This window comes from Cucurbita pepo, chromosome 8, assembly GCF_057944985.1.
Source record: "Cucurbita pepo subsp. pepo isolate OVF chromosome 8, ASM5794498v1, whole genome shotgun sequence".
In the NCBI taxonomy this organism is placed as follows: Eukaryota; Viridiplantae; Streptophyta; class Magnoliopsida; order Cucurbitales; family Cucurbitaceae; genus Cucurbita; species Cucurbita pepo.
The window spans coordinates 8,596,605-8,623,378 of NC_141805.1; the positions used below are offsets into that span (position 1 = coordinate 8,596,605).

The window sequence follows — 26,774 nt, forward strand, 5'->3', positions numbered from 1 at the left end:
GAGGGAGAAAAAAGAGAGAAAAAAAAAAAGATTAGAAATAGAAATATGGGTTGGAAAAAAGAGGAGAGAGAATAGCTATGACGTGGAAATGGGAGAGAGAAATATTTTACATGCCTCAAAATTGAAAAAAAAAAAATAGAAATTGAATATTTACCAAACCCTACCCGATTGTATTGAGTTGGAGAAATTTTTAGATAACTCAAATTGGATTGAATTGGGTCGTGAAATAGAGTTACCCTATACTTCAAACTGAATTGAGTTGGGTCGTCAAATTTTTTTTTTTAATTATTTAAAAACTCTACCTGACCCAAACTTTCGGCTTTCAAGAAAATTAATCCAACTCAAATCGAAGAAAAAAATTACCCAACCCAATTTTTATGGTTTGAGTACGTGACACCTGAATAAAGATAAGGTACATGAATGAATCGAGATCATATTAGAATGAGAGTGAACCTGAGAATAGAATGACTATCATGGTTCTCCTTCATTTTCGGTGGCTCAGTCATAGAAATAGCAAAGTAGAAGTGTGAACAATTCCTAAGAATTTTCCTGAGATGCATGTGAGTGAATACAAAACATGCTAGAATGACTCATATTGGTCTGTCGGAATAGTTTCATTCTTAATAAGTGAGGAGTAGGTACGTATCGTGACCATGTCGCAGATGAATGTTGGGACCATCAAATACCGAATCTAAATTTTAAGTCTTGATTCGAATATTTGACATGAGACGTTGCATGTATAATCTAAGTTGGTCGAATTCTTAGATTTGAACACTCCTAACAATATGATTGTTAAAAACGGGAAACAATAACAAAGAAAACATGAAATAGGAACATTATAGAATCCTAAATAAATAATATAATCATTGTGTGACATTTAAAAGATTATTCGATAAACTTTTTCCCATTCAACTTAATGATAATAACAAAATTGATTTTTATTAAAGGTGTTTACTTAAATCAAGAAATAAAATTAATTGGTGGACCAATTTGAGAATCCAACTTTATACAAAGAGTAATTTAATTTCTCTTTCTAAATCATAATCATTTTGAAAAAAAAAAAAAAAAAATCATTTTTCATGTTATATTAACATTTAATACTTTAATTTCATCCATATTCAAAATAGATAAATGCATTAATAATTTTATCATATAATAAAAAATATTATCATGGGTATTTAATAAGTTACAAACTAGAGGTGTACATTCAACCCGACAACTCGGACCAACCCAACCCAAACTATAAGGGTTAGGTTGGATTGGATTAGCATTTCGGGTAGGGTTGGATTCATTTTTCTGAACTAGAATTGAATCGGTTCGGTTTTGAGTTCATGAGCAGAACCTTCGGGTTGATCCAAGCCAAATAAAAATATATAGAATATATTAAGAATCTTTCCAATGGGTTTGCTTACTGAGTCCAGTCCAAGATGCCCGAGTTCATTTATTTATATATATATTTTTATTTTTGTTCATTTATTTATTTTTGTTATATACAATACCTTTAAACTAATCAATTTTATTTCATAATTATCCTGTATTTTTGTTACTTTAACCAACTCTCAAGAAATGTCAGTATTTAGTTCTCTCTAGCCTTATGACAATGTTGAACTATGTTAATAGGTTACAATTTGTTTTTTTTATGCCTTATGACAATGTTGAACTATGTTAATAGGTTACAATTTGTTTTTTTTATTGTATTTTATTAAGATTTATTGGAATAGTTATAAATGGTGGATAAATAAAACTTAAAAAAAAAATTTAACAACTCAACCGGAAAATAGAGGGTTGGGTTGGGTTATGAAAAGTTTCGAGTTGGGTTGGGTTACCAATCCAACCTACCCGAACTTTGGTTGTGTAAAAAAAATTCCCAACTCGATCCAACCCGGACCATGTAGACCCTATAACAAAACATTGGTAGGAAATTTATTAAATTAAAAAAAAAACAACAACATTAGAGATAAAACTTTGTTTAAATTAAAAAATTGAGATAAAGTTATTTAATGGTTATTATATTCATCGATCAAATTTAATTAAGTTGATTTTTTGAAATTAATAAATTTAAGGAAGATTTTAAAATTAGTGTGTGAATTAGTAAAATAAATATATTATATAATTATAATTTCATATTTAAAGTTAAAAATTAGTTTGTATAATTTTAACCATTCTTATTTTGTTTTATGTGCAGTGATTTTGAAAGTTTTTATTTGGCGACGCGTCGTCGATCAGCTACCGGAAGAACATAAATTTTGGAGGGAGAATCGTTTCCAATCTCCCCTTCTGGTTTCGACATAACAACCAATTTCTTCTACTCTTCAACCACTCTGCAATTCTGAAACCCATACTTTTTTCCTCGGAATTTCCAACTAGTTTGCCCGCCGGTTCCATTGTTTCTGGTAAGGTTAATAGGCTAGCCTTCTTTTATCGCTTTCTCTGTTTGGTTCTCCTGTCGTTGTTCATAATTTGTTCCTCTCCAACCTCACTGGGATAGAAGTTTATTCATCTTTTGTGTTTTGCTATGGAATTCTGAGTACAAGTTTTATTTGGTGGGTGTTAGTTTTCGTCTCGTTCTCTTGATTGGAGATGTTGAAGTTGGGCATAATCTAGTCTCAATCGGTGTAGAAGTGATTAAATCTGGTTGACATTTGCTAGTTTTGAATAATTACTTGTTTTGGTATGTGTTTCGTGTAAACGTTTCTACTAAAATCAGGATTAAGAACTTTCGGAGTTATCTTTAAGATCGTTCTTCTCCTTGTTGCGGGGCTCAGTAAATGGTTCATTCATTGGCTTAGGGTTGTTTTTGATTTTGATCCCTCTTTATAAGCTTGGCACAGACGCTGATTTCTTCTTTAGAAGTTGCGGATCAACTGGGTCAACGTTGTTAGTACTGATCTTCTACACATTGTATTGATCTGGATTCCTTTGAAACGCTGACCGATAGGCCTGATCTAAATTAACCAGTGCCTATGAATTAAGTTATTGGAGGAATATCATTGAAGGGAAGCAACTTTTGGGTTTTTATTTATTTTTGTAATTTAGGAGATGAATACCTCATGAAAGCCTTGGAAATTGATTATCTTATCCTCGATTGAAGTAGAATTCCACCATCTATGCAAAAGGAGTCTTGGAGCAAGGGAGTTGAAGAATCTATTTTTCTATCATATATCGTGAGAAAAGCTGTGAGAATATTTATGAAGGATCCTCTTGTGATATGAAGGTTCTTGGTTGGGAAGTCAATGGACAAAGTCTAGCAGGAAATATTGGTGAAAAAGAAACGACATAGAATTTTTGGCCGAGTGTTGCATTGTGATGGATAAATGTAACAGTCCAAGCCCACCGTTGGTAAATATTGTCCTCTTTGGGTTTTCCCTCAATATTTTTGAAATGGGTCTGCTAGGGGGAGGTTTCCACACTCTTATAAAGAATGCCTCGTTCTCCTCCCCAACCGATGTGGGATCTCACAATCTACCTCCCTTTGAGGCTCAGTGTCCTCACTGGTACTCGTTCCCTTCTCCAATCAATGTGGGACCCTTAGTCTACCCCCTTTGGGGCCCAGTGTCCTTGTTGGCACACTGCCTGTTGTCCACTCTCCCTTCGGGTTTCAGCCTCCTTGTTGGCACATTGCCTGATGTCTGGCTTTGATACCATTTGTAACAACCCAAGCCCACCGCTAACAGATATTGCCCTTTTTGGGCTTTCCCTTTCGGGTTCCCTTCAAGGTTTTTAAAACGCGTCTGCTAGGAAGAGGTTTCCACACTCTTATAAAGAATGCTTTGTTCTCCTTCCCAACTGATATGGGACCTCACAGTAAATGAAGGTATATAGATCAATCGTGAAATTAGTGTGAGGTTCTGGTTGGTCAAAAGGCGAGTCTAGGCATACAATGTTGTGGGATGAAGGGAAGATTAAAGTGCTAGAGGTAAGTGCACATTCTCTCTCTCAGTAAAGTTACAATTGAGAGATGAGCTGGATACATGGATTAATCAACATCTATAGTTTGTTTAGCCATTGAGATATGGGAGAATTATGAGAAGCATATACTGCAATAGTCAATAGGAGGTGGTGTTGAGTTGGTAATTGTAATGAAGCTATAGTCTGATTAAAAATCAAATGTGGAAGATAAACAAGAAGCATGCAACTATTTTATAATTTGATTGAAGATTTGTAGTTGCACAAAAGTCCTATTGATCAAGGGATATTTATGCGATTAAACTTAAGAGAATTTGGCGCAACCACTTACTGACACATAGTATCCTGGAATAAGGTAGCTAGATTTCTGGATGCCAGAGGGGTGCAGAAGGCGAGAATAGTTCTTGACCATTCACATTCTTTTTAGAAATTGGATCTTAAACTTGGGGGGATCTTTTTCGTATACGATGCAACACTTATGGACATTAAATGTAGAAGAGTGCAAGGATAAATCTTTGATTATTCTCAAAATTTGTAAACAAATTGGATCTTTAGATCGCAGAACTTTTTCTTTCAAGATTCAAAAATTTTGGACTATGCATCCTGGTTTACAAAAAATTGAGGAGGAATATTCGGTAGCATATAACTCAGAAGAAAGACTTAGTTGAGAAAAAAATCTTTGTTTTTCTGGCCATGACCGGAGGTGGAACCAAATATTTCCACTGGATAGATGAATGGAATAGATTTTGAAGTTTTAAGGACCACTTCCATAGACTTTTTGCTCAATCTTTGCAAAACAGTCTAAAACTAAGAGCGTGTGGGGTCAACGAGCTCACAATTGGCACCTTTTATTTTAGTTACCCTTTCTTGATAGAGAATTGGAAGATTGAGAGATCCTTGTGAACCTAGTTAGCAATAAGCATCTCTTTCACGTGATTGACCCAAGATTTTGGTCGATCACAGAAGCAATTCTTCTTTGATAATTACTTATTTTCCACTCTAATTGCGGTTGCCCCTCTTTCTTTACATTTTAAATGCTATTAGGAAGAAACATTTGGCCAAGAAATGCAAGGTTTGTTTAATATGGCACAAAATTTAGAACCTAGTTTTGTTTTTAGAATGATTGATCTTCTAATAATTTCTTTTTTTCTTTTTATTCAAGATTTTATAGGGACATATATACACCATTGGAAGTCTAAATAGTTGAAATAATATAGAAGTAAAGGTAAATACTTTGAATAATATAGAAGTAAGGACATAAGAGGGTCATTGTTCACCTCGAGGTATGGGCAAGCTATGTGGATTTGTCTTCCAAATGTAAGAGACAGACACGTCCTCCCACTTTAGCTAAGTTGTAATACCTAACATCTTTTTCCTATCCGAACAACTATTCTTGAAGAAAATACACATCGTGAATGTTGTCTCCTTTATTCAAGCCTATTGCATGCTAAAGACCTGACCATTGACTTTTGCAACTGCTTTGACCTTCCACTTTGATGACCCCACTCACCTAGACGTCTTCATCAATTCATTTTAGCGTCTGACAATTTTGAGGTTCATGAAAATCATCAACTTTCTCTCTCAAACTTCTAAATTGCTTTTGAATTGATGGATCTTGATTTGACTGATCGAAATTAGTTGTCTTTTGTGAGTTCTCACATCGGTTGAAGAAGGGAACGAAACATTCCTTACAAGCGTGTGAAAACCTCTTCCTAGTAGACGCATTTTAAAACCGTGAGGCTGATGGTGATACGTAACGGGCCAAAGCGGACAATATTTGCTAGTAGTGAGCTTGTGCTGTTACAAATGGTATTAGAGCCAGTCACCGTGCAGTGTGCCAGCAAGGATGGTAGGCCCCGAAGGGGGGCTGGATTGTGAGATCCCACATTGGTTGGAGAGGGGAGCGAAGCATTCCTTATAAGGGTGTGGAAACCTCTTCCTAGTAGACACATTTTAAAACCGTGAGGCGAACGACTATACATAACAGGCCAAACCGGACAATATTTGCTAGCGGTGGGCTTGAGCTGTTACATCTGTGTTGTTGGCTCAACTATACCTCTACCACTACCATTTGCAGCTTTAACAAGCATCCACCATCTATTTGAATCTACGACAGCATTCCATAGACGTTCGTACGATGTAGATATTTTGTCACCATCTGCCATTCCTTAGGAACCTAAACTGTGCTTACACTAGCGTCTACCAGACTCACACCTACAACCTTCATTAGCTAACTTGCTAATAAAGATAAGATTCATCTTAATTATCTCCACACTCACTCTGTCTTCAGATTGACATTCCCAATCCCAGTGGGGTTAGAGGTTCTACCATTCCCCATCCTCACTAGGCCATGATGTCCTTCTGTGAAAGATGTTAACAAACTCCTATCTAAAACTATGTGTACAGTAGCTGCACTGTAATCTTCATTCTAATAAGTGGCTACAAGTATTTGTGTCACTATCCATGCAGACTAATCTCAACAATATCCTTCTCCGTACCTTCCACTCTGTCCTTGAGCTGTTTGTGCGCCATCCTTTGTGTTCTCCCTGGATGAATGTGCTTTGTTTCCAAATTGTTAGGGATTTAAAGCAACACTGCTCTATTTAGAGTTATTCAATGAATAATGGGTTAATGTAGTTGATTGTATTGGTAATCAAAAACCAAAAATAGAGAAACATAGCCAAACACCCCAGCTATTCGAAAGAGCTGGGATTCTCTCCTATGGCACAATTGTCCACAAAATCTCACACCACAACCAACAACTTAAAAGCCCTAAAAAACCCCTCCTACCAAGTCCGTACAGCAGATGCACGATCCCAAACCAGTTCCCACAAAATCTTTACCCTCATTTCCCCATTTTACCCGTTGATAAGTTTGCATAATAGGAGGTCTCCTACCAACTTCATGGGAATTCGTAATCTCGGTTGATGGCCCATTTCTCTTAATGGATATTTTATATTTTTGGAACAATAACAAAAAATCTATACTTAGTTTCTTATAAAATTTAAAATCACAAAAATATAACATGCACTTTAGTGAGTACGCCTTGCTTCAGGTAGTGTTAAAAATGGGATAGGATGAGGTTGGATATCAATTTCCATCCTAAACTTTGCAAAAAAGACTTCAATCCATGTCTTTGTTACACACCTTGATTTGAGGAATAGGGTTAGGGACAGGGAATCCTTGCTTATGGATTGGCATTCTCTCTAGGGAAAAATATCCATCTATTATATATACATAACGTAACTACTTTAAGTAAAAAATAATTAAATATGATTGCTTAAAAGCTTTAAATTGCTTTTTATGAATTTGATTTGGGTGATTCGAGCCTGTAGTTGATGAAATCTCTTGTTACCAAGCTTGGTGGTACTCTTATAGCCATATTGTGTATCTTCTTGGGTGGTTTGGAAGGATGAAATCCCACAAAGGTGGTAAGTTCTTCAGAGGAACCCTTTTCCTTGGTGGTGTTAGTTCTTCAGAGTAAATCTGGAAGAAAGCGATCCCCCATAGGTGGCAAGTTTCTGCAAAAAGGGCTTAACAAAGATGTTTAGTAACTTCACTTGTTTTTACGTTCTCCTATCCCCTTTTGTGGTGGACATTCTTTTATTTTTTTTTTTTTTGACTGTGATGGAGCTTTTCTTAGCTTACCAAGTAAGCCGCCTCTCTTCTTATTTGGCTGCCTGTTTAAAAAGATGGATAGAATCCTTTAGTGTAACACCTTTCTAGCCAACCTCTGTGCTTTTGGCTGGCATTAAATCATAGGATTTTTAGGATGATGAAAGACCTTTAAAGAAAATTTGGGACCATCTTTCTTTAAGTTGGTCTAGCCCTCCTAATTTTTTATATATATATACTTGTTATTATTGTATTAAGAGGATATTTTGCGGTGATAATTAGTTAGAATATATCTCAGATATTTAGGGAGTTGTTAGTATAGATTGGGAGTTGTTAGTATAGATTTGATTAACGGTATATTTTATTTATTTACCAGATTTAGTTAGATATATATTTTTTCTATTTTTAGTATTAGTTGATAGTTTGTATCCTATATAACGTGGTAAACCTGAATGAAGATCATACTTTCGATCCCAATTCTATTTCTATTTCTCATTCTTAACATGGTATCAGAGCACCGATCTTGGTATTATGTTGATTTAACACATCCGTACTATATTCATCACTCTGATCAGCCAGGATATTCACTTGTTCCAATCAAATTAAATGGAGCAAATTATCAATCCTGGAGTAAATCAGTTATGCATGTTCTTATTGCCAAGAAGAAAATTGGCTTCATTGATGGCACAATTCAGGAACCGTCCCAAGATGCAAATTCAACCGAATTCGAACTCTGGAATCAGTGCAACAGTATGATAATATCTTGGTTAACTCATTCCGTTGAAGCAGATATCGCTAAAGGCATTATTCACGCCAAGACAGCTCATCAAGTGTGGGTTGATCTTCACGATCAATTCTCACAAAAGAATGCTCCAGCAATTTTTCAAATACAAAACTCGATAGCAACGATGTCACAAGGAACCATGGCACTGTCAACATATTTCACCAAGCTCAAAGCACTCTAGGATGAACTGGAAGCGTACCGCACACCATTTACCTGTAATCAACGTCAAATACATATTGATCAACGCGAAGAAGACAAGTTGATGCAATTGCTCATGGGGCTCAATCAGTCTTATAAAACGGTGAGATCTAACATATTGATGATGTCTCCATTACCTAATGTGAGGCAAGCCTATTCATTACTTGTACAAGAAGAGATGTAGCGTCAGGTAACTTCCGAACCTACTGAGAAAATCTCGATTGCATCAGCAGTGCAAAAGAAAACAATATATTCAAAATTCGCCAAGGACAAATTGTGTGAACACTGCAATAAAAGTGGTCATACAATTAATGAGTGTCGAATTCTTAAGTTTCACTGTAAGTTTTGTGATAGAAGGGGCCATACAGAAGATCGGTGTCGACAGAAAAATAATTCTGGAAGGACAAGACAAGACAATCAACACAATAACCGTGGATATCGATCATCTGCAAATATGGCTGATGTTTCACAGTTGAATACAGAAGAACAGTCACCTAATTCCATTCCAAATTTTTCTTCTGAGCAATTACGACAGATAGCACAAGCCTTATCTGCAATCAATCATCACCCTTCTGGTAATTCTGACAATCACATCAATGTTGCAGGTTTGTTTCCCATATCTACATTATCTATTAACTCTACGAGTTCTAATTCATGGATTCTCGATAGTGGAGCTACAGATCATATAGTATCAAAATCTTCTGTTATGACTGAACCAAAGGCTGCCATCATGTCTACAATAAATTTGCCTAATGGAGAGACAGCACGTGTGTCACATACTGGCAATATTTCCCTTAGCCCTAACCTTCAATTAAACAACGTTTTATGTGTGCCTTCATTCAATTTAAACCTAATGTCGATCAGCAAACTTACCAATAACTTGAAATGTTATGTCACCTTCTATCCTGATTCTTGTGTTATGCAGGACTTGGCTACGGGGAAGATGATTGGCTCGGGTAAACAATTTGGAGGTCTCTATCATATTTCTTCATCTCCAATCAAATCTTCAGCTCATCAAGTATCTCAGTCATCTGATTTGTGGCATTTACGCCTAGGTCATCCTTCCTTTTCTCGTTTTAAATTTTTAGCTGATCAATTGCATCTTAATAATGCGAGTTATTCTCATAATTGTAGTATCTGCCCGTTAGCAAAACAAACTAGGTTGTCTTTCCCAAGAAGTTCAATAACAACCCATTCTGCTTTTGATCTGATACATTGTGATGTTTGGGGACCACATAAAATTCCTACCCATTCTGGTTTGCGTTTTTTTCTCACTATTGTTGATGATTTTACTCGATGTACTTGGGTTTTTTTAATGCAACATAAGTCAGAAGTACATCATTTGTTAATGAACTTTGTTAAATTCGTTCAAACTCAATTTCATACTACTATCAAGATAGTTCGATCAGACAATGGGACTGAGTTCCTATCTTTGCAACCATTCTTTACTTCTTGTGGTATTGAATTTCAGCGCACTTGTGTCTATACTCCACAACAAAATGGAGTCGTAGAACGCAAGCATCGCCATATCCTAAATGTAGCTAGGTCTCTTCTTTTTCAGTCACAGGTTCCACTTAATTTTTGGGGAGAGTGCATTTTAACGGCTGTTTATCTTATAAATAGAACGCCATCACCATTATTATCTAACAAGACACCCTTTGAAGCACTCTACAAACGACCACCTACATTTCATCATCTTAAAGTTTTTGGTTGTAAATGTTATGCAACTATAGTACATCCTAAGCAAAAATTTGAACCTAGGGCAACTCCTTGTGTTTTCGTAGGATATCCTTGTGGTCATAAAGGTTACAAGTTGTATGACATGCAATCTCACAAATTCTTTATCAGCCGTGATGTCAAATTTTGTGAAGATGATTTTCCTTTTTCATCAGCTTCACAAACTTCGACATTAGTTCCTTCGACTCCTGTTGTACCACTTCATGATCCATCCTACTCAAACATCCATCCTCCACCTCCTATCCCTTCACCTACTACTCCGTCGTCTCCTCCACCTTCTCCAGATTCGCCCACTAATTCCAATCCTATCCCACCTGATACATCAGCTCCACTTCGACGTTCTACTCGTACTAAACAGCCTCCAGCTTGGCATAAGGATTATGAGATGTCTTCTGGAGCCAATCATTTAACCTCTAGCTCAAGTCCCGGCACTGGCACCAGGTATCCCCTTCATCATTACCTTTCATTCTCTCGTTTTTCTCCTACTCAACGTGCTTTTCTAGCTCTTATTACATCCCAGACAGAACCTAAAACCTATGACGAGGCAGTTGGCGACCCGTTATGGCAGCAGGCTATGAATGATGAAATTGCAGCTTTGGAACGTAATCATACATGGTCTCTCGTTCCTCTACCACTTGGTCATAAAGCTATTGGTTGTCGTTGGGTGTACAAAATTAAATACAACTCTGATGGTTCTGTTGAACGTTATAAAGCTCGACTAGTAGCAAAGGGATACACTCAGGTTGAAGGTATTGATTACACAGAAACATTTTCCCCTACAGCGAAACTTACTACACTTCGTTGCTTACTCACTGTTGCTGCTGCTCGAAAATGGTTCACCCATCAGTTGGATGTTCAAAATGCCTTTCTCCATGGTAATCTAGACGATGAAGTTTATATGTCTTTACCACCAGGTCTTTGCCGACAGGGGGAGAATACAGTATGTCGGCTCCATAAATCTCTTTATGGATTAAAACAGGCTTCTCGCAATTGGTTCTCCATATTTTCTACAACTATACAAAATGCAGGCTACACTCAGTCCAAAGCAGATTACTCTTTGTTTACTAAGAGTAAAGGTACTTCTTTCACTGCAGTTCTAATCTATGTTGATGATATTCTGTTGACAGGCAATGATCTCGAAGAAATTCAATATCTCAAGACTAGTTTACTCCAAAAATTTCTTATCAAAGATTTAGGAAATTTGAAATATTTTCTAGGCATTGAATTTTCTCGATCTAGAAAAGGGATTTTTATGTCTCAAAGGAAGTATGCTCTAGACATACTTCAAGACACAGGTCTTACAGGAGCACGTCCAGACAAATTTCCTATGGAGCAAAATCTGAAACTTTCTTTAACTGAAGGAGAGAAGTTGAATGATCCAAGTAAATACAGACGGTTGATTGGCAGATTAATATATTTGACCGTCACTAGGCCTGACATAGCTTATTCAGTTCGTATGCTTAGCCAATTTATGCATGAACCAAGAAAACCACATTGGGAGGCAGCTCTTCGAGTTCTGAGGTACATCAAAGGCACTCCTGGTCAAGGACTTCTACTGCCATCTGAAAACAATTTAAGATTACAGGCATATTGCGATTCTGACTGGGGTGGTTGTTGAACTTCCAGACGATCTATTTCTGGGTTCTGCATTTTCCTCGGAAATTCAATTATTTCTTGGAAGTCTAAAAAGCAGACTAATGTGTCCAGATCATCAGCAGAAGCCGAGTATCGAGCTATGGCAAATACTTGTTTAGAGTTAACTTGGTTAAGATACATTCTTCAAGACTTGAATGTTCCACTGTCCGAACCAGCATTATTATATTGTGATAATCAAGCAGCATTACATATAGCAGCCAATCCAGTTTTTCATGAACGTACGAAACACATTGAAATAGATTGTCATATAGTTCGAGAAAAGTTACAAGCTGGAATCATCAAACCGTGTTATGTTTCGACCAAAATGCAATTGGCAGATGTTTTTACTAAAGCTTTGGGAAGACAGCAATTTGACTTTTTGAAGGACAAGTTGGGTGTGATCGACATACACTCTCCAACTTGAGGGGGAGTATTAAGAGGATATTTTGCGGTGATAATTAGTTAGAATATATCTCAGATATTTAGGGAGTTGTTAGTATAGATTGGGAGTTGTTAGTATAGATTTGATTAACGGTATATTTTATTTATTTACCAGATTTAGTTAGATATATATTTTTTCTATTTTTAGTATTAGTTGATAGTTTGTATCCTATATAACGTGGTAAACCTGAATGAAGATCATACTTTCGATCCCAGTTCTATTTCTATTTCTCATTCTTAACATATTGCATTTCTTCCATTGTAACCAATTATAAGGTCTTCTGGTAATTCTTTGGCTTGGGTTGTGGTCCCTTTTGTACATTCATCCTATCAATGAAATTGATGTATAAAAGGAGTTGTTTAATGGGGGCGTGGTAAGAAAGAAATAGAAGAGTTTTGTAGCTGAGGAAAAAGTTTTGGATGTTATTCGGGACAAATTGTGTTTTTGTTTCTTCTTCTTGGAATGCTACCCCAAGGTGTTCTAATCGGGAAGGTTTCTGTTGTTATTTTTTACTTTTGTAGGCATCGTAATATTCCATTCTTACGTTGAAATTTGTTATATATATAATGATACAGCCGCTATGCGATCAGTATTGATTTGATATTTCAATATTTAATTCTGTTTAGAAACTTCAGTTTATATGATGTTTTAACACTTGTTTATTGCGGTTGTAACAGTAATAGAGATCTGGTAGATTTTTTCATCATTCTTAACAAATCTCTTGCAAAGTTCAAGATGTGCCATGATAACTTCCACGTTCATTCCTTAGAAGAGGCAACTACAGCTGAAGATAGTCTCCTAATATATTGCAAACCAGTTGAACTATATAACATTCTTCATCTTCGTTCCCTTAACAATGTAATGTGATGCATCTCCTTGTGTCAAATCGCTTTTTACTCCATACTCTATTTTCTTGCGGATCAGCTTCCTTGATGCTTTTTAATGGACAAAAATTTCTTTAGTTATTCGCAATGAATTGAAAATGTTTTTTTCTTTAAAAGAAATATAATGAATTGAATGCTTTTGTAAGTAAAATATTCACATGCTTTAAATCATGAGGCCCTTTAGTTCGCAATGTACTTCAAAGTTCATTTTTTTCCAAAACATAATTTTACTTACTCATTTGTAACATTAACTCAATTTTATAAGTTCTGATGAAATTAATTCCTCTGTTGCAGCCTTCTTTTCTTCGGCGTTGTTTGCATTACAAACTACAAGCTAGGCGAAAAAAGAGGTCAGTTATTCATTTTCATATTAAATAAAAGGAGCAACCTCTGGCAGATGGCTGTCATCTTTTTAAGTTTAGTCTGGATTCGATACTTTTTAGCCATTATTCTTTAGCTATAGGAGACCTCTAAATTTGATGACAAAGATGTTTATTTTAGTTTGAGTCCGCCTATATTACCGATGTATAGGATATTAAATATGAACTTTGTCATATTTTATATTTCATTATGTTATTTACTCAGGAGGAGATATGTTATTGACTCCGGAGGAAATATATGAAATGACTCCGTTTGGTAGTCATGTTAAGAAAAATTTTCTATTCCAGAAAAAAAAAAAAAATTTGATGAATAAGACTTATTTTGCCGGAAATTTTCTTAAAGCGCTTTTCTATATGAAAGTAGCACTTTTCTGTTTTTGTGTTTCTGTTCAACTGGTTGTTCATATATGATCATTTTCTTTTGTTTTTTTTTTTGAAGCATATCTGACTTAAATATGTATAATTGTACAATAATATAGAGATTAAATAGATAAACTCATAAGAACAAAGATACTTTTCCAAATAGTTTTTAGAATTTAAACAATGGAAAATAGTTTTAAGTAGTTAATCTATTAAACATTTTTTCTAAAAAGTATACTCGAATGGTCTTTTATGTTTCATCAGATGGTAAGAACAACATGTTCATGAAACATCAAAGTGGTTTCACAATAACGCCATTGGCTCATGTTTTGCATTAGGCTCACAAATGACAGCTGCAGATCTATTTGCCAACTAAATTAAATGAGAATGAAATTGTTCTTTTGTGCCCTTATCCTTTCTGGTATTTCAATGTGGGTTTCATTTAAATCCAATGGGTGCGTGATGGATATTTTTGGCCTTATGTACAGGGTGAGCACTGGAGTTGTAATTTTCAACTATAGGGACTACAACAACATAGTACGAAAAACTGAAGGTCTCTCCCTGCCTTTCTTTGTAGTGATATATTGAATGTTTTCATCTTTTAAATGCCTTTGATAGAGCTAATTTCTTGCAATAGGTTTAAACCCTATTGACATGCCATGCCTTTAGAAAGACAACTTTTTATTCATTTATGGTTTTATGTGCTGAAATAGTCGCCATAAATCTGTTGATTGTATGTTCTATGCAAGCATATAATCAATTATATTGCTATTAATTGTGTTTTTTATGTGTAATTTGTTAAAACCATTTTTTATTATTTTTGTTTAAATTTTAGCTTTGGATAGATATTTTTTTTACTTTATTTATTTTATCCTCATTAATTTAAAAATATGAAATATAATGCACAAATCAAATTATACTTAAAAAAAGAATTTTTTTAAAAAATTGTATATGAATGGTACATTCAACAAAAGATGAAAAATAAAATACATGGAGACAATAAAATATTGTTTTGTGAAGTCTAAATATTTTTGTAGTTACTCTTTTTCTTACATACAAACCAATTGGAGAGTATCCTGACCCCCTGAACTTTTCAACTTGGAAGATGCTTGTTTCTTATTAAAATAAATAATCTTTGTTATTTGTTTTTCCTTTCCAGAAAACCATTTTTTAAAATTGTTCTATTAAGTGAGTTTTTTTTTATTTTTTTTATTTTAATTAAAAAACTATTTAATTTTTGAAGCAGAACACCATTTTAAACATGATTTTCAAATATATCCTTGTTCTATGACCACAGCTTTCTGATGATTATTAATCATTGGAAGGTTCTCCTTTGTTAGTTTTATGGGGAGGGTTATCTCTACCCTTTTTCCTTAGACTATTCTTTGATTCTTTTGTGGAATGTACGTCTCCCCATTTCTTATGAAATTAAAAATACTAAGTCAGGACAGAGTAGTATGCAAAGAAAAGCAAGTTGCCAGCTCCACAATTTTTTACTAATTTTAAAGGTGATGCTTAATGTAATTTACATGCGTGCATGAGAATATGTGCTTACTGTAAAAATCAAGGTTTTTGTTCCAAAATGGGCATTTATATTGAAATTTCCCCTTTTGCCTACGTGTGTAGCATTAATTTATTATATTTCTTCAATTGAGTTGTAAAATAAGTAATAGCTTTGAACCAAAAAAAAAAAAAAAAAAAAAAAAAAAAAAAAAAGAAAAAAGAAAAAAGGAAGAAAGAAGGTAGTTAACTATACATCCTTCCATTAACTTGATGCGGCTGTTGGAACTAAAAGGACCTGTATAATTAGAGCTTACTACGTGCGTTGTATTGATTTATTAGATGTCTACAATTGAGCTATACAATAAGTAGTAGTTAGTTATAGTTTTATAGGTCGTTCCATCCACATTGATGCTGACTGTTGTAACTAAGAATAATTATAGCTAATAATATCTATAGACAATAAGTTCCATTACTTCTTGGAGAAGTATGTGTATATATATATACGTATATTTATCTGTAAAGACTTGTAGTTTCCTTTTAAATATAAGATAATCTAACAAAAATGTACAAGTTTGTGTTGTAAATCATTTGCTGTACTGATATCTATGTAACTCCCATATTTTGATTAAGAGATGGAAGAGGTATTTATTCTTTTCATTTTTTTCAGTCACTCCTATTTTCCCAAATTCCTCTTCTCCAGGGGCATATGTGAGGATGTTTCGTGATTGGATATATCATATGTTACTCATTATGATATTTTAATTGTCATTCCAAGATGATTGCAATGTTTTTGACCTTGAACCACTAATATCTACTTACAAGTCTGTCTAACACTTTTTTTTTTTGTAAAGATCTCTATCTTGTTCTTTGAACGTATAGTTTTGATCCCAATTCTCTAATCATGTAGTGACTGAAGACTTCTCATGTCCATTTTGTTTGATGCTATGCGCAAGCTTTAAGGTAGGGATTCAGACTCTATGATATTCCTTAAATGTGAAGTTAAGGTTTTTGTTTCTTGACCATTTTCTGTTTTTTTTTTTAAGTTATTGGGTTGAAATTCATATGGAAATTTCTAAAGAAATCATTTTCATAGCAAATATGCCTTTATCTAATTTTTTTCCTTTTATTTATGTGCTATTACGATTGTCTTCTTTCAATCATAATGCTAAGGGAATTTATTGGGTTGATGGCCTGGATCAATCTTGTTTCGAAAATTTAGGTGGAAAGCTTAATAATATAAATTCCTTGATATCTCTGAGAGTTTGCATTTGAGCACGCTTATTTTCCACGGAATAGTGGAATATATGTATCAAGAATGATGCCATCTGCATACGGGCATTCGGCATGAGATGGGAGGGTTTAAGAATATGGGTTTTCGGTATCTTATTCTTATGGCTTTAGATATCTGGGTATCCCTATCCCTCAGAATATCCTAAATCGGGGGCGTCGTTCATGTTCCTCAATTATGTTGGTTTCCTGAGTTACCATAACCCAGGAGTGATTGAGGTGATATTTTAACCATTCTAGAAACCTTTTACGTGCAGGTGCCGTATTTTTAACCTTTGTTTTTAAATTCTAAAGCTTCCTTCGATTACAAATGTTTTGTTTTAAAAGTTAATTTTTTAAAAAAAATTTAGCCACATAAGTTTTTAATACTAATTTTTTCATTTAAAAATTTGGTCTAGATTTCACCAACATATAAAATTTACACGATTCATTTTAATTGTATAACATAAATAGTTTTTTAAAAATTTAATAAAACTAATAAGGTAAATAATGGCCAACTGCCATTATTTGGGATACGTTTGGAATTCAAAAGTTTATAGAGGACAAATAGGTCTAAAAATGATTCTCAACTACCTCACCTTTTAATATAATAAGATATAGATAAAGATAGCCCTGAAGGGGTGACGCCATTGGCGAAGGCTTTCGGTTTTGAGTAACATCTACCCAATGGTAGCATGTTTGAATCTTTAAGTGGGTTTAATGAGGAAAATTCTTCATGTTTCTTCTTAATTTTCAAGGAGGTACATGTGTCTTTTATGATAAAGAAAGGCTACCTAAATACCTATATATTAGGTAACAATATAATTACCTAGATATGAGGTAACAATACAGAAACCTTAGATATTAGGTAACAATGTAGATACAATTAAGGTTATGATTTACATAGATATAATTATAGTCATTCCTTCAACACTCTCCCTCGAGCTATGGAATAGATAGGATTATGTGCAATAGTGATCATACGACTTAAATGTCAAGACACGGCTTCAACGGTAGCTATGAAGGCTTTGAATAAATTTGGTCAAGGTGGAAGATGTGCTATGAAGGCTTCAAATAAGTTTTGTCAAGGTGAAAGATCAGTAGCTATGAAGACTCTGAATAAATTTAGTCAAGGTGGAAGATCGGTAGCTATGAAGGCTCCGAATAAATTTACTCAAGGTGGAAGATTGGTAACTACAAAGGCTCCAAATAAATTTGGTCAAAGTGGAAGATTGGTAGCTATGAAGGCTACCTCGATTAATCACACTTCCTTGAATAGAATGACTTTGATACCATGTTACAAGTGTAAATTATCTTACTCAAGTTTCTTCCTAATTTGTAGGGAGGTACATGTGCCTTTTATAATAAAGAAACTTAGATACTTAGATGTTAGGGAACAATACAAAATCTCCAGATATAGGTAACAATATAGATAAAATTAAGGCTAGAATTTACATAGATATAATTAAGATCATTCTTTCAATAGTTTCTACTTGTAGAATAATTTTCAAGATAAAGATAGAGATTACTTTTTTTTATCTTCTTACAATGTTGGTAAATTGATTTTGAATTTACTCAAAACAGTGATTTACGCATTATAGGACAATTACTTTGGCCCTTCAACTACCCATTTAAAATTTTAAAAGTTCTATTTGAGAATTTAAACTCTCATCTAAAATTTCTTTTATTTCACTCAGTTCAAACATTCACCAAATAATCAGAAAGCAGCATGCTATAATAGCCCTTCCCTTGTCCCAAAAGGGCGTGTAAAATATCATTTCCTACATCAGGAGAGTCAAGATCTGTTACTAGCTAGAAACATACCACACGTTATTAAAGATATATCTGAACTGAAACTTGAAACTTCTACTCCATTGCGTACAATCCGAATCCTCAAAATTACATTTATTCGTGGAAAATATCTGGACATTGTTATCCTAATGGGCGTTTCTATAGATTACCTTCAGTCACATTTCAATTTAAAAGGAGCAGCTACCTTTATACATACATAGTTTTAGGTACTCGTGTGTCTAACTACTGTGGTTAATGAATAACTCTCCAATAATTTTGTTCTTACGATAACTTTAACTGCCAACTGACCTAACTGAATGAGCTCATTAACTGAAAATTTACAGAAATTATGCTTTACCACCAGGCATTGTGTTGTACAAATGTAGATATTCTATATTCGTACTGCTCATTTTGACATTTTTCATGAAGTTTGTTGCTGAGTTTTTTAATCAAATTATTATTATTTTGTTATATTTCCTTTGTTGTACTTGTTTGTGTTGATAATATGTATTTGTATAGCATAATTTTAGCTGGGTCCTATCATAGAGATAAATCATATAATTTGAAGATTTAGTTGCTTGTTTGGTGGCATACTTGATTGATCCTTTGTGCTTATCTTTTAGGGTTTGCGGTACCACTTAGGCTCTTCCCATGATATGTTCAACTTCGAATACTGGGTTGGTAATCTCCAATGTCTAGATGTTTGCTGCTTATCGAGCCATTATGCGGTTTGTGAAGAAACATTTAACGTGTAGGTTACTGAAGAATATCAGGCAGTGAATGTCTCTGTGAAAATTGATGTCTTTAGACCTGAGGTAAGAGTTTGGAATTCTTATTTTGTGGACAAATCTCTTTGGCAACTTTGCTTTTCTTATTGCTATCATAACAAGGCAACTACGTCATGTTCTTTCTTTCCTCTCATCTTTTGCTCGTTTTGTCTCTTCACTCCATCTTTTAGCTCATGTCATGGCATTTTATGCTAGTTAATTAGCAATTTCATTGGATTATCGTGCCAAACCCTCCTCTTGAAGGCTGGTAGTATGTTTTTCTTTGCAGACTGTAGCAGATGGGGTGGACCCACAACTTCAAACTTTCTTCTTGTGGTATGTTTTTTAAACATCATCGTATGAATTCATCTTTTTAGTGCTTTTCCTTATTCTATTGAAATATTTGGCACTCTAATACAGCACAAGACCACGAAGGCGTAAGTTGAAGAACTCTGTTCAGAATGGGAAGTATGTGCAGTTCTTGGAGATGGACTCAGCTAGACCTTCCACAGAAGGCATGCCTAAGGGATTTATTGGGCATAACGCTGGTAATTTTTTTCTGATCCAATGTAAGAATTTTATTTTTCCTTTTTCAATCCTTTAAAGTTTACCTTTAAGATAGAGGAAAAGGGAATGATATAATTCTTTCTTATGTCCTACTAACAGAAGTGGCAAACTACTGTTATGCAATATGTTATCCGGACGTAAACTTGGCTGATCATTTGTGCTTACCTGAGGTTACATGGTGTTTTATATCTAGGAATATTTGGCTGGAGAAATAGAAGCCTCATGAAATGTGGTTCTAAAATTCTTAACAATTTTCCCCCTCGTTTAGTTAAAAAGGGATGGCAAGTATGTTTCGTATGATGTTAAAAAAAAGAAAAGAAAAGAAAAGAAAAGAAAGAATACGAAGGATACTCCATCATGTTTCATTTATGTAATTATAAATTACACAAAAAGTTCATGGTCAGTTTTAACAGCAGATATTATTCTACAAATGGGAGTTGATTAAATCTTAAATTTGACTAGGGGGTTGAGGATTTTACTGTTCACTGTCCATCCAATTAAAATGAATATTAATTAATTGCATAAATTCATTGATTCCATGCTATATATCATAATTTTGAAAAGCTTATGCCATATCAATTGTAGTAAGCTATTCATTATCTTATTTCTTCGTAGATGGATTTTCTCTTCTTTCCCTTAACATTTTGTGGAAATTGAACTACACGATCACAATAATTTGCTTGGCACTTTAACTGAAATTAAGTTTGTATTTAGATGGTGTATCCTGTGAAAAAGAGGGCAGCCATTCATTCCCCATTGAGGCTTATTTGCAGAATGCACAACAAGGAGAAAATATTGGTCTTGAATGTCCTTCCTCTATGGAGTGCATTGAACATGTTGCATCCAGCTCAAATATTCCAGGTGTCTCAATGGCTATCAGTCAATCTTGTACGGGTCCTGAATGTTATAAAGTACTATCTGGAAGTGATCATTTACATCCAGCCAAAGCAAGGAAGTTAACGGTAGAACGAGACCCAAAAAAGTATGTTTACCATCTTTTCTGGCTTTATTCTTCAGATATCAAAGCTTCATTCACAAGTAGTCTAGGGCTTAGTTCTGTTCTGGTTGTTTACCTTTTTAGTTTGATTTTTTTTGTGTTTTCTGTTTTTGTTTAACTGGTTACTTATATATTAGAACCAGTTGGAAGTTGCCAACATGAGCATAGCTCAATGGGCCAAGGCATCTATATTGCCCTTGAGAGGTTATAAGACCCCACCCCACGTCATATAACGTATTTCAAAAAATGTATTGAGCTTTAACCATGTAATTGATTTTGGATGGTGACTTCACTTAGGCTTCCTGTATTTTCTTTGACAAGAAATAAAACTTCGGGGTCTCTAATTTATACCTTTCTGTGATGGGATTGTGACTATTCTTTTTAATATTACTAAAGAAAAATAATTATAATGATTCTTATTTCTTTTTTAAAAAAAAAAAATCTAGTTATGATGCTGGAGTTTATATCTGAAAACTTTGATATTATTAGAGGGAAATATTTATCTATTCCATTTTAGTTGGATTGTTACAATTTAGCTTGTAGATTATATCAAGAATTATTATAATTTAGCTTAGATTATGTCAAGAACTATTATTGCCTTACTTGGCTCACCTTGTGCTTTAAAAAGTATTAATTAGAATTTCTGTACAGTGTTTAAAAATCGAATAGATTTTGGATGGGACCATGACTTAGTTCTTTGGTTTAGCAAGAGTCATGATTATTACAAATAAATTTCCTGTCGTTTGGCTTTTGACGTCTTTACACATACACTATTTCTAGTAGAGTGACTTCAGATAACTTACTCGTTTTGGATTTGTTTAGAATGCTTTAATTGGAGTGTTTGATTTCTTTTATCACTTTTTTGAATACTAAACACACAAATGACATGCTTAGGACTCACGAGACATATTGGTGACTCCAAGGACATGTTGAAAACATGTTTTGTAGAGAAAATGAGAAAATTTGTTTATATCATTTTAAATAAAAAAATTGAAACATCTATATCGAGGATTTAAATATTTTAATTTCCATAAATTGAATAGATGATAATACAAGTCTATACCTTTAAATCTTTACCTCATATAATTCATTATATTCGAAAACATTGAAATATGTGATGTATGTAGAAGTAATTCTCAAAATATTTTTGTTATTGCATGTGTCTTTGTTGTGTATGCCTTTATATTTAGAAAATGGTGCATTGGCATTTTCATATCATATCCATGTTTGCTCTTCAACGAAATCCAAACTTCAAGTTCATCCTTGAATTCTAGAGATCTCTATTTTTATCATCTTTGAGTCTGCCAGTTAATAAGGGTAGCCAATTTATTATGTTATTTCAGCCGCATGCTTTTGCAGAAACGGCAGTTTTACCACTCTCACAGGGTTCAGGTATGAATCTTGATTTACATTTTACTTTTTTCTTTTGTCACAACCAGTTCATGACCGACAACATTGATGTCTTTCAATGATTAAAGTTTACTTAATTAAGAATGAATTATTACATTTGATGTGGGGTGAGATGGAGGTTGGTCCTGTGCTTTTGTACTGTGTTGAGCAGAAGTGGCGGTGGCCTGGGCTGGAAATTTAAATATGCACTTTTACCGTTTATGTGATATTCCACGTTTGTGGGGAGGAGAACGAAACACCCTTTATAAGTGCGTAGAAACCTCTCTCTAGCAAATGCGTTTTAAAAACCTTGAGGAAAAGCCCGAAAGAAAAAGTTCAAAGAGGACAGTAACTGCTAGCGGTGGGCTTGGACTGTTACAGTTTAAATTAACGATCAAGTTAGAGAGATCTGTAAGAAATGAAAGTGAACTTACTCTTAGAAGAATAGTCCAATCAACTTGTTAGTAAAAGGTGAAAAGTGCCTGCTCATTGCCGAGTTTGGATCATTCGTATTTTTATTTCTTTGTTTTCAGTCCTACGGTTGTATAATTTTTTAACATTTAGTAGTCAAAACAAATATAAGATGTTTATATTAGGCATATTATCAACGGGGGATTAATTTGTTCTAAATAGTTTTGGACAAGTAGTTATAGGCTCAGTACATGAACTTTCCAGGTTGCTCTTCTGTTAATTAAAAATTAATTAAAAATTTGAAGTGTAGCTAGAATATTTTAGCTACATCTAAATCTAGTTTGCTTCCATCTTACCCAGCATGCTACCATGCTATTGTCAGCCTTTTTGCCTGGACTGAAATCTGTTGCTTGCTCATCTCTATCTTTTGTTTTGATATTGGAAGCCTATGGCACTAGATAAAGTATTATCCGACAAAGATAGTGAGGATGAAGTGGATGATGACATTGCAGATTTTGAAGACCGAAGGGTATGGTTTTCTTTGAACTACTAAATATTTGACTTATTCCTGCTGGGAATCTTTTAGAAGGAATTTTTTTTCGTACGAATTTTTCATCGATTGGTCGTGACCATATCGTTTCCTATACCTAATTTATCATATCACAATATATCATATCATAAACATGTCCATTTATCACACATTTCGTACCATAACATATATCATACTGTAAACACTTCGTAGCCATATCGTTTCCATATGCATACCCTAAATCATATCGTTTCATGAACGTATCCTAGTCATACCGAATTGATTTTTCGAACTAGCAATATTGAATATTTTGGTTCGGTATGTGATTCCAATCCTATGTGCTACTCTGTTTGGACCGGTTAAATTCACTTTTTTGGAATTTGTGCAAACTTAAAATACTAACTCGAGCTGTTAATTTTCAGATGCTCGATGATTTCGTGGATGTGACCAAAGATGAAAAACGGCTTATGCATCTATGGAACTCCTTTGTTAGAAAGCAAAGGTTGTTCCTTGCCAACCTTAATTTTCTTATTTTTCATTACCTTCTTTCTCTATAATGTTTAATTCTAATTTAACATTGCACCGAACTGAGCTGCACCCTAAATAATACTTGCCTGGCGGTCTCACAATCCCTATTATAAAAAATCACATTATTTTCTGTGTACCAGGGTGCTAGCTGATGGTCACGTTCCTTGGGCATGTGAAGCATTCTCAAAACTTCACGGCAAAGAACTTGTCTCATCTCCGGCTCTCTTTTGGTAATGTTCTCGCACAATTTTAGCATATTTCCGTGGCTGGTTTAGATTCCGGCGGCATTGCATTTTGATATAGGTTGTGATGTTATTGATTATTAGTTTCTTTATTTTTGGATAAGATGCTAAACTTTCATCGAGTAAAAATGAAAAAAAAAAAAAAAAAAAAAATACAAGGTATAAAAAACAACCCCATACGAAAGGAGAAAAACTAATACATAAATGGGTTTTAGTCTAGCAAAATGAGACGTAAAGGGTAACTACAAAACCGATCTCAACAACTAAAGGCCAAAAAGTGATATAAAACCTAACAAACCCAAAGATTGCCAAACTATTAAGTAATGTTGCAAGTCTAGAGATAATCTAAATACTAGGTTAACTGTTTATCTAAAGATACTAAATAACTAAAATTTAAATAATGATGTTTAGATACTATGTAACTAAATATAAATAAATATCTAGGTAACTAATTGAAATAAATCCAATTAGGGGTAAATTAGGGAGGTCAACTATTTCTACTATTTCTCTTATTTAATTTCTCTTATTTAATGGAATTACACACAAATATCCTTCTATCTTCTATTGTAAGCAATGGAGGTTTTTTTAAATTAATCGGTTCTCCAAGAGGAGTGGGCACGAAAGAGGTGTGAAATGCCCATTGAAGTGCTCCAAGGGGATGGTATACTTTCATGGCTTCAACTAACGAATGTGCTAACAAAGCTATCAATAATTTATTCAGAGCCTTCATAGCTATAATTGAAAATTTTATTCGAAGCCTTCATAGCTATCGTTGACAAATTTATTTGGAACCTTCATAAATACCATTGACAAATTTATTCAGAGCCTTCATAGCTACCATTTGCAAATTTATTGGGAGCCTTCATAGCTACCATTTGCAAATTTATTTGGAGCCTTCATAGCTACCGATGAAGTCGTGCAATCAATATTGCACATAAACCTATCCAGTCCTATTTAGAAGTAGTTGACCTCCCTAATTTATCTGTGGATTTATTTAGATTTAGTTACCTATATCTGGGATTATTATTAACATATGTAGTATTTATGGATTACTATTTAGATTTAGTTATCTAGTATCTAGGAATTTTTATTTAGATGTATTGATATTTAGATTATTTAGATTAGATTGAGATCTAGTTATCATTTCTCATTTCTCAGTTCTCTAAAAATTAATAAGAAAAAGAGTCATCTAATGTATACTTGCAACAATAATAATGTTCCTTCATTATTAGTTGTGTTATTGGCTCTAACAAGCCGAAAGAGAGCCTAATAATAATGTTTGCTCATTATTAGTTGTTTTGTTGGCCGATGCACTATCTTTGGTGTATAGTGTGTATATGTATGCATATAATTCAAACTTCGTTAGATGATCAACTTCCCGAAACAAGGGTACAATATCCAGTGGTTCATTTTCCATCCATTTTAAAGCGAAGCCAATCAGAATAGGAGTAGATTGTTGTTTTCTTCAAGTCCAAATCTCTTTTATGTCAATTTTAGGTATCTTAGTATCTTATAGACAACGTGCTTATTTTCTTCTATAAATTATGGTGGGAGTGGAAAGTTGTAGCCTTTGAGTAAAGAGTCAGACCCCTTGAAAGACAAGAATTTTGCAACTTCTCCTTTGCATACAAATACACTATAGTGATAGGACTCTGGTAGATAAGTTCATAACTAATTTACAAAGCTTTGATAAGTTCATGACTAATTTACAAAGCTTTCTGCAAAGCAATATTTTTTCTTTTTCCCTAACCAGGAACAATGCTTTCATTAAGAAGGAGTTAGGTTTTATGTAAGTGAGATAAATAAGCTTTCCAATTAATCTTTGACGCTGCTCTTTATTAATATTTATGTTTTTATTATTTGGATTCGGACGTGGGATGTGGGTCAACAATTGTAGGGGTAGGATTGAACCATCGACCTTTAAAATAGTAATTAGTATCTTATTTATTGAGTTGTGCTCGGATTCGCAAGGTAAGTGACTCAGAGAGTAATTTTGGGAACTTTTGATCCCTTTCCTGCTGGAATTTGAAAGCAAGTTTAATTAGAGAACTTATTGGCCTTAATGTCAGTTTAAAGCTTGAAAATTGTGTTTACCTGAAAAACCTGGAACCACAGGTCCTATTATCAGTTTATTGATTTTGCAGCCATTTGGAAGTTTGATAAGGTGCTGTGTTAGATGATTTATAAGTTCAAGACTAAACTTATTTCTCCATATATCTTCTGATATGGACATGTAGCTTATGGGTTCTTTCCTCTTTAATTTGAATCATTTGAAAATGCACTAGAAATATTTCCATTGTATGAGTATCAGTTCATCCCACTCATGATTAGAAGAGTCGCTGAACGAACCGATTTCGATTCGAGTTTTCAAATTCGGCACTCTTTAGCTAAAAAAATTCTCCTCTTGAATCACTTGGACTCAACAATTTTTATGCTTGAACATTTTTGGCTGTTGACCTCACTTAAATTTGGCAGGTGTTGGAGGTTTTTCATGATCAAACTCTGGAATCATGGCCTTCTTGATCCTTCTACCATGAACAACTGTAATTTAACTCTCGAAGTATTCAAAGATGAGAGTTTTGATGCAACGGAGAATGGGAGAAGAGAGGATGATTAACAGGCTACTTGAGTTAACATTCTTGATCTGCTTCATTAACTAATCATTTATAGGTTGGAGTTAGTTCCTTTTACATTCATTATTCATATAGGTTCCCTTCTTCACTAACCTCTATTGAATGAAGAAAGAGCCTCCCCATGTTCTTTTTCTAAATTTTTGCCACTTCCTCTACTTTATAACTCTTATTCTCTTCTACTTTTCTTTCTTAATTGAAAGATATTGCATA

At 34.1% G+C, this 26,774-nt stretch overlaps 1 protein-coding gene across 4 annotated transcripts; it reads left to right on the forward strand.

Moving 5' to 3' along the window:
- Positions 1-2,171: 2,171 nt before the first annotated feature.
- LOC111801089 (polycomb group protein VERNALIZATION 2) lies at positions 2,172-26,701 on the forward strand. 4 transcript variants are annotated; one of them, XM_023685069.2, is made up of 15 exons: positions 2,172-2,393; positions 12,995-13,175; positions 13,496-13,551; positions 14,430-14,494; positions 16,352-16,404; positions 19,125-19,178; positions 19,257-19,316; positions 19,558-19,604; positions 19,689-19,837; positions 20,550-20,817; positions 22,176-22,224; positions 23,078-23,161; positions 23,584-23,663; positions 23,830-23,919; positions 26,407-26,701. In XM_023685069.2, exons 2-15 carry the CDS (start codon positions 13,053-13,055, stop codon positions 26,546-26,548), a joined length of 1,320 nt encoding a protein of 439 aa, XP_023540837.2. In that variant the 5' UTR covers positions 2,172-2,393; positions 12,995-13,052; the 3' UTR covers positions 26,549-26,701. The 4 variants fall into 4 exon arrangements, with proteins under 4 accessions (XP_023540837.2, XP_086982056.1, XP_086982055.1 ...); XM_087125929.1 differs by having other exon boundaries at positions 2,174-2,393; positions 19,689-19,816; XM_023685067.2 differs by lacking the exon at positions 2,172-2,393 and adding an exon at positions 6,391-7,419.
- Positions 26,702-26,774: the final 73 nt, after the last annotated feature.

Bases quoted from the DNA above. Each gene is read 5' to 3' on its own strand.
- LOC111801089 (XM_023685069.2), top strand. From the start codon at position 13,053: ATGTGCCATGATAACTTCCACGTTCATTCCTTAGAAGAGGCAACTACA. The intron at 14,495-16,351 runs GTCTCTCCCTGC...CTAATCATGTAG, and splicing joins CATAGTACGAAAAACTGAAG to TGACTGAAGACTTCTCATGT. The intron at 23,920-26,406 runs GTAATGTTCTCG...TAAATTTGGCAG, and splicing joins TCATCTCCGGCTCTCTTTTG to GTGTTGGAGGTTTTTCATGA.